The sequence below is a fragment of the Chiloscyllium punctatum genome, chromosome 10 (assembly GCF_047496795.1).
Source record: "Chiloscyllium punctatum isolate Juve2018m chromosome 10, sChiPun1.3, whole genome shotgun sequence".
Lineage (NCBI taxonomy): Eukaryota > Metazoa > Chordata > Chondrichthyes > Orectolobiformes > Hemiscylliidae > Chiloscyllium > Chiloscyllium punctatum.
Window position 1 is genome coordinate 52,033,510 of NC_092748.1, and position 8,803 is coordinate 52,042,312.

At 46.5% G+C, this 8,803-nt stretch overlaps 1 protein-coding gene across 1 annotated transcript; it reads right to left on the bottom strand.

Moving 5' to 3' along the window:
- Positions 1-1,361: 1,361 nt before the first annotated feature.
- LOC140481760 (endogenous retrovirus group 3 member 1 Env polyprotein-like) lies at positions 1,362-8,007 on the bottom strand. The gene is made up of 2 exons (XM_072578293.1): positions 7,038-8,007; positions 1,362-3,379 (listed from the first exon to the last, which is right to left on the bottom strand). The coding sequence occupies exon 2, from the start codon at positions 3,198-3,200 to the stop codon at positions 1,362-1,364; it is 1,839 nt and encodes a 612-aa protein (XP_072434394.1). The 5' UTR covers positions 3,201-3,379; positions 7,038-8,007.
- Between the last annotated feature and the right edge of the window lie 796 nt (positions 8,008-8,803).

Genomic DNA, 8,803 nt, shown 5'->3' on the forward strand with positions numbered 1-8,803 from the left:
ATGATCTTACTTTGCTAACCAGTCTACCATGAGGAGAAAGTGAGTTCTGCAGATGCTGGAGATTGGAGTCAGAAAATGTGGCACTGGAAAAGCACAACAGGTCAGGCATAAGGAGCAGGAGAATCGAGATTTCGGGCAAAAGCCCTTCGTCAGGAATGTGTGTCTACCACGTAGAACCTTGCTGAATACCTTACTGAAATACCGTATTACTTACGGAATACCTTTCCAAAAATAGATCAGTTTTTTGCAACACGCAATGTATTGAAATCCCAAAGTGGGGGATGCGAGAGAATCGTGGCTGTAAGAGCTGCTGTCTTTTGAGGTTTTTCAATGCTGGAGCTGGTTCCCTCTTTCTTGGAGCAGTAATCACTGTTATAAGTTTTTGCTTTGCTTTTGGAATTTTCAAAAAAAAGTCAACAACAGTACTTTAAATGGGAGGAAAGACAGAACTCAGGGGTTTTGAAAGAGGCAACGTGGGAGGTTTGACAGGCTCCAGAGTTCACAAAAAAAAACTAGCAATGAACTTTACAGCTGACTGAAATTACAAGCATCTCTGGAAATTGGAGTTAGGTCGAAGAAAAATGTTAGAAACGAAAATCGCTTCTTAATAATCGCTCTAGACAAATTCAGGAAAACAAAGGTTTATTAGCAAGTCTGCAGAAATGGGCACCCTTCTGAGTAAAAGGCGCGCTGAGGCTTACAAAGTTTCTCATTATATACAGTACAAGTCCCTCCCCTCCTTGGTTCTAACGAGCCATGAGGTTCACATTCTTAAAAACATCATTATTCTCCAACTTGCATCCTTATCACAAAGTCTGCAACAAATGTCTCCAGACCCTCCCCTTCCTGGCTCTTAACGAGCCATGAGGTTCACATTCTTAAAAACATCATTATTCTCCAACTTGCATCCTTATCACAAAGTCTGCAACAAATGTCTTCAGACCCTCCCCTTCATGCCTCCAGACCCTAGAGGTGTTATTTTTCTCTCCCTGTAGTCTTATCAGTCAAAGACTTATTCTTCTCTGTCTGTGCTGTAGCAGATGTCTCTGTATCAATCTGTAGCAGATGTCTCTCGAGTCGTTTCCCTGTCCTGCAGTCTTTATCAGTCAAGGACTCATCCTTCCCTGCCTGTGTTTATGGTTTCATCAATCAAGGGCCTGCTTGTTTTACTCTGCTCACAAACTGCATGCACTATTTTAAACTATTCTACTTTTGAGTATACAAAATGTTTTAAGAAAGCAAAAGTCTAATGTTTTAGAAAAGAAGCAAAAGTTTTATCTTTTATTATAGATCAGTCTGTGGTCTAGGCACATCTTAAAGTTGCAAACCGAAATTACCTCTCACAATTCCACCCTTTTTTTTTAAGATGTGCCTAGACCAAGATAAGCCCCCCCTTCTTTAAGGGCCCGGGAAATCTTTGACTTTCGCAGCAACATCACCTTAAGTTCCCGTGTCCCATGTTGTGGAACCACCACTGCCTGGAGTCGGGAAATATTTTTCTGAATTAGAAGCTGAATACAGGGGATTAGGCAGGGTAATACGAGAAGAAGAATCACGCCCCCACCAACCACCAGCAACGCCGTGCGCCACCAACTACCACCTAGGAGACCATCCCACCATCCGATGCGACTAAGAGGACGCCAAGATTGTACTGGCACATGGGCCAATTTCCGAATTTCATCGGAAATTTCCAAAACCGCTTTACCATTATCGTCAATTTCTAGGCAGCAGTTAGTCAGGTTAAACTTCCCGCACACGCCCCCCTCCGAGGCCAACAAATAATCCAAGGCAAGTCGGTTTTGATATATAGCAGCCCTCATCTGATCCTGCTGCTTAGCCAGCAGCTCCAGGGCCAGGGCAGTCCGGTTAGTAATAACCTCTACGACTGCTTGGAGCCTGATAATTCGATTTAACATATAGATAGGAGTACGGTATCCCCATGATCCGTCCTGTGCCCATGTAGCTGGCCCGTAGTATGCAATAACCCGGGCCGGTGGCCACTCATCCCCCCAATCACCGACTTGGATATCCCTTGGCGACCTACGGAGAGAGTCAAAGAGTTTAATTCCCAAATCGTTGCCTTCCTTCCGGGGTAATAGGAAGAACGCAGGTCGTATTAGACCTAGGAAGCATACCCCAGCCCATCCCATGGGCAGTTTGGAGTATGCCTGATTACCGCATATCCAAAATAGGCCATCTGGAGCAGGCCCTCCCTGCCTCACAACGTTATCCCACAGCTCCTTCACCCCGGGGACGCCCTCATAAGGACCAGGACCACTGCAATTCCAGTAATCAGCCCCCAGCTTGTCAGAGGAGGAATCAGTACGTAATGGAACGCACGAGCCATGATCTCGGTTTGCAATGTACCAAGTAATATCCTCAGGCCACCATACTCGCTTGGTCGCATCCAATACATTCTGACAGGGACTAATCCCTACCTCCACGGTCCCCTTGCCTTCAATACAGAACTGGCCCTCAGGGCTGTTTGTCAGTCTCCACCCCTGGCTTTTCCTTTCGTTGACATGAGTCCAAGTGGTTTGCAGCAATTCCCCTATGTCTAAGCTTTGGCCAGTCCACGGCCATTGTTCTGACATATGCGGCCCCCCACAAACCCAGCAATTGCTAACATTTAAAACAGTGGCTATTCTAGAGGTGAGATCAATAAACAGGTTTTGTGTAATATCAGGGAGTTCAATCTTTTCTTCTACCTGTTCGTATACAGATGGCACTTTAGAGAGCACGACCATTCTTTGACGGTCTTGCTCTTTTCCCAACCCCCGATCAGTGTTCTGTACCCTGGTCTCCTTGACTCTGTCAACCTGCTCTCTGAGCAACACGGAAGATGGGTCCCACCTTCCAGTTTTGCTAATACATACCCAGCGCTCATTTATAGGGCATCCACGGATTTTGCCACCGTATCCCTTATTATACACCTGATAATAGGGTCTTCTGCCCTCCCAACATTCATGGCGTGCACTCACATCATAACACCAATCGTCCACATAGGAATGGGACACAAATGATCCCGTGTAGATTCGAATCCCAAGTCTTACTATAGTTCGACATTTGTCACATCTCCCCTCACCCTCCCCCACATACAGGAGTAAACTGATCAATATCCCCACCAATACAGTCCAAGTAGAGTTCATTATTGCTGTCTTTTCAGTTTTACCACCAACGGCTTGTCCCCTTGCTCGCATGTCCAAGTGCTTTCTTCTTCAGACGGAACAGGCCCCTTTATCCTTGATGCGTGGACCCACCCTTTTTCTTTCGTCCGAACAGCTGCTTCAGTTGTTAACAGAACCAGGAACGGTCCTTCCCACCGCGGCTGGAGCTTTTCGGCCTTCCAGGTCTTAACAAGTACCCAATCTCCGGAGTTCTGCAAAAGAACGGGATAAGGCCAGTAAATAGTTTCTGACAAATACATCTCCCCCTTGTAAAGTGGGACATCCATCAACCTTACTCCAATATGGTAATCCGAACAGCATTTCATCGTCTCATACTTCAGGATGCGAGAGTCTGTTAACCAGCGGTGAGCCTTCTGAGCCAGTATGGCACTAACCGAATGTGGGGAATATACTGTGATCCTTCCTCCAAAGGTAAGTTTTCGGGCCTCTTCCACTAACATTGCCGTAGCTGCCACTGCTTGTATACAGGTCGGCCATCCACATGAGACAGGATCTAACATTTTTGACAAAAATGCAACTGGCTGACGTTTCCCTGCCCGCAGCTGGGTAAGCAAGCCCTGGGCAATTCCGCCGGCGCTATTGACATATAACTGGAATGGTTCCTTCAGGGTGGGTAAAGCTAATACCGGAGCTCGGATCAGTTTACTTTTAATAATATTAAATCGCTGCTCCTCCTCATCTGACCAGTCCACCTTTTGTCCTTCTTGTCCTAGTTTGTCGTACAAGAATTTTACTAAAGTGGTGTAACTTTCAATCCATATCCGGCAATATCCTACTAGCCCCAGGAATTGTCTGATTTCCTTCTTCGTCCTGGGTATTGGCATACCCGTAATCCCTGATATTCGTTCTGGCGTGATACGGCGATGCCCCTTACTGACTTGATGGCCCAGATATCTTACTACTTGCTCCACAAACTGGAGTTTTGTCCTGGAGACTCGTAGGCCCTGTTTCCCCAGGAAGTTCAGCAGGGCAACGGTGTCTGCCCGTACCTCCTCCTCTCTTGGTCCTGAGAGCAAGAGATCATCGACATATTGGAGCAATTGATTCTCCGCGTTACACCGAAATCCTCCTAAGATCTGCTCCAGTATTTGTCCAAACAAGTTGGGTGACTCCGTGAATCCCTGCGGCAAGACTGTCCATCTTAACTGTCGCTTTTGTCCTGTGGAGGGATTCTCCCATTCAAAGGCAAAAAGGTTCCGACTTTCTTCGTCAAGGGGGCAACTCCAGAAGGCATCCTTCAGATCTATTACGCTGAACCATTCATGTTCGGGGGAAATTTTACTCATTAACGTGTAGGGATTGGGTACCACCGGGTACCTAGCCTGGACTACTTCATTCAACCCCCGCAAGTCTTGCACCAGCCTATATGTCCCATCCGGCTTCCTCACAGGGAGTATTGGAGTATTGAAAGGGGACATACATTCCTCCAGTAGTCCATCTGTGATTAATCTTTCTATCACAGGTTGTAACCCCTCCCGTCCTTCCATAGCAATCGGGTACTGTTTCCTTCTTACGGGGCCTCTTCCTGGTAACATGGTGATTTGGAGAGGTTTGATGTTTAAACCCCCTCTGTTCCCTTCTCGGTACCATACTTCCGGGTCTATTTGTTGATCATCTTCTTCGGTGAGGGCGAACAATCTTACCACCATTTCCCCGTTACTTGGTACCGTTCCGATCCCTAGTTTGACCTGCAAGTCTCTTCCTAACAAATTAAACCCCGCCAATGGCAGTAGAAGGAGGTCTCGTTTAGTAGTTCTGTCTTCATACCCAATTTCCACGTCCTCCACCACTGGGACTTGTAATTTCTGTCCTCCAATTCCAGATATCCCCATAACTTTTCCTCCTGCTCGGGTGCCGGGGGGTATTTGGATTATACTTGATCTTTCGGCTCCCGAGTCCACCATAAATGTGATCTCCGATCCTTGGGGTCCTACTTTCAAGTTTACCAGGGGTTCCTGTCTATAGTCCTTTTGCCCCAAGGGTAGGAACCCCCGACCTCCCTAATCTTCCTCCATCAGTGCGTACGACCGCACCTCCCGCTTGTAGCGGGGGCACTCCCGTTTAAAATGTCCCTCTTCATTACAGTAGTAACATCTGAGTATCCTCTTCGTTTCCCTGTCGCGGTCTCGCGCTCCTCCACTCTTCCTTTGTTCCGGCCATGGTTCTCTTTTCCTCTGCTCTTGCCACGACTCTCCCCTTTCCTGTTTCTGCCACGGCTCCCCCTTTTCCCTTCTTCCAGCTTGTCATTTGTTGCACCGTTTGCATCATTATCTTTGTCGCCTTCTTCTGCTTCTCATCGTCCCTTCTCACAAACACCTTTTAAGCGTCCCGTAGTAGTTCACTTAGAGATTTACTATCCCAATCATCCATTTTCTCTAACTTCTTTCGTATGTCCGGCCAGGCTTTTGATACAAACTCTACCCGTATGAGTTGTTGCCCCACGTCCGTCTCAGGGTCCACCCCAGCGAACTGCTGCAAGTTCTTCCTAATCCTGTCTAGGAAGTCCGTAGGGATCTGCTCCGGGTTTTGATGATTACCAAAGGCCTTGGTAAAATTGTGCCCCTTCGGGGCTGCCTGTCTTATTCCTTTTATCCAATATTCCCGCATGTCTCTCATGTTGCGCCGTCCTTCCTCCGTGTTCTTATTCCACTCGGGGTCGGTGAGGGGAAACTTCTGCTCCCCTCCTTCTCCCCCCTCTTTCTCCCAGACCAAGAGCGCAGCTTGTCGTATCATCTGACGTTCCTGGCTAGAGAACAATGTTTTCATGATGGAACATATCTCTTCCCACGTGTAAGTATTCGGACCCAGGAACTGATCTAATTGTTCAGCCAGGCCCATGGGGTCCTCTAGTAGACCCTTCATCTCCCTCCTGAAATTTCGTACTTCAGTACTCGTCAAGGGAACGTTCACATATCCCGTCCTTCCTTCCTCGCCCCCCATGGGCACTTCCCGGAGTGGATTCATTATTGCAATTGAGGTAGGGTTTTGTCCGTGACCCCTTCCAGCTCGAGATCTGGTCTGTACCCCTGAGGTAGCCTGTGATTCCCCCCATTGTCTTCCCCTTCCTCTGACTCGTCGTCACCCGAAGGAACATTTTGTGGGGCAGACGGGGTCACGTAGGGCGGTGGTAAGTGATCTAAAGGTTCCCATTCTTTCTGCCTTCTCGAGTCTTCATTAGTTGCCTGCATTTGGCAAGATATCGTAACCGGTAGCCAACAAAAGGCATAATCACTTTCTTCCAGATTATCATCAGGTTTTGAATTGACATATAAAATGAGAGCTTGCCGGACCCAGTCTTCGTCAGTACCGAAGCTAGGCCACCACACTGAGTCGCCCTGAATAGGTTTCTGGGACCACTTTTCACAGTATTTTACCATCTTCCTTCTAGATTTTCCTTTTCTCCCACCCTGATTCCAATTATTTAACATTCTTCCTAACGGACTATCGTCAGGTACCCCGGGGTATGTGTCATTGTCCCTGTTTAAGCCTACCCTTCCCTTAATCACTTTGGATCCCCTAATTCACATTGCCGAGGACTTTGTATTTCTCGTATTATCCCGTGATAATCTATCACAATTTAGCCAATTCCCGGACCTTCAGTCCCGTGATCGCCCAGGTTCCTTTGCAGGCACCCCCGGTCTTTGGATTCCTGTGTCCTACGTCTCTGTGACACAGATCACAGGCACCCCGTAGGTCCACGTTCCTCCTCAAACACGGTCTCTGCAAAATCCCTCACAGGCGAGCCCCGGCCTCTAGATACCTGAGTCCCACGTCTCTGTAGAAAAATCCACAGGCACCCCGTAGGTCCCCAGGTCTCCGGAAACACGGTCCCCGCAAGTTTTTTCTTACCTGGGTTCGGTGCACCGAAATTACTCGATCGTTAACCGTCCCCACTGCCTCGGCTACACCCCTCCTTTGTTTTCCTGAGCCTCCCGGGTATCACTCGCTCAAGCCGCGCGGGGCGACAAGCAAGGAATCAGGGACTGCCGAAATCGGCAGGGTGCACCTTCTCCGATGTCCTTCCTCAGCTCCCCTTGCGGCCGGAGTGTTGACCGGATGAGCCCCCAAGTTGTTAGAAACGAAAATCGCTTCTTAATAATCGCTCTAGACAAATTCAGGAAAACAAAGGTTTATTAGCAAGTCTGCAGAAATGGGCACCCTTCTGAGTAAAAGGCGCGCTGAGGCTTACAAAGTTTCTCATTATATACAGTACAAGTCCCTCCCCTCCTTGGTTCTAACGAGCCATGAGGTTCACATTCTTAAAAACATCATTATTCTCCAACTTGCATCCTTATCACAAAGTCTGCAACAAATGTCTCCAGACCCTCCCCTTCCTGGCTCTTAACGAGCCATGAGGTTCACATTCTTAAAAACATCATTATTCTCCAACTTGCATCCTTATCACAAAGTCTGCAACAAATGTCTTCAGACCCTCCCCTTCATGCCTCCAGACCCTAGAGGTGTTATTTTTCTCTCCCTGTAGTCTTATCAGTCAAAGACTTATTCTTCTCTGTCTGTGCTGTAGCAGATGTCTCTGTATCAATCTGTAGCAGATGTCTCTCGAGTCGTTTCCCTGTCCTGCAGTCTTTATCAGTCAAGGACTCATCCTTCCCTGCCTGTGTTTATGGTTTCATCAATCAAGGGCCTGCTTGTTTTACTCTGCTCACAAACTGCATGCACTATTTTAAACTATTCTACTTTTGAGTATACAAAATGTTTTAAGAAAGCAAAAGTCTAATGTTTTAGAAAAGAAGCAAAAGTTTTATCTTTTATTATAGATCAGTCTGTGGTCTAGGCACATCTTAAAGTTGCAAACCGAAATTACCTCTCACAAAAAACAAACAGCGGAATTCACGGCAGACTTTGGTGAGACCTTGTTGTCGGAAGTACTCACAGATGGGAGTGTCAGGATTTCATTCATCAGCTAAATGTTTGCTTTTAAGACTTCTAAAACTTATCAATCCTGATTTGTTTTGTAATTTACAATAATGCATAGGGTGAGGGATTTTTTTAAGTTTTACTGAGATCTGCCTCAATTGTTTAAAATCTTTCAATATATTTTGCTCCCAATGACAGGATCTTATATTACTGGGCATTATAGGAATAGTAACATTCCTTAAGGATTCTAACATTGTATAATTGCTAAGGATGAGGAGTCTGTGTAACTTTATTCTTTTAGCTGTGATTATAATTACAGTTGATCAGCCATGTAATGAAGTAAGATATTAACATATTTACAAATGTGAGCTTCTGTTTCCAATGAAGAATCATCCATGTGCCCTCAACAATTGTTCAGTTTTGTTTCCCTTCCCCGACATGTACTGTGAATGGCAGCCCCTGGCTGAGAATTAATTATGTCACCGGCAGCAGAAAGCCTGGAAGGTCTGGAAAGTTTCAATTACTTCTGCCACTGATCAATGCGCAATAACCAAAAACTGCCATTGAAATGTGGTGCACACATAAGGAGGTGAGTTACGGAGAATTGTGGGCGAAAACTTCCATAGAGTTTGGAGAGAAATCCTACATGAAGCTGTCTGGAATTGCCAATTTCTGGAAAGATTTAGTTCCTAGTTTCTGTGTGAACAATGTTTTGGAAGCAGTTCGAGTTGGTGACC

Bases quoted from the DNA above. Each gene is read 5' to 3' on its own strand.
- LOC140481760 (XM_072578293.1), bottom strand. From the start codon at position 3,200: ATGCGAGCAAGGGGACAAGCCGTTGGTGGTAAAACTGAAAAGACAGCA.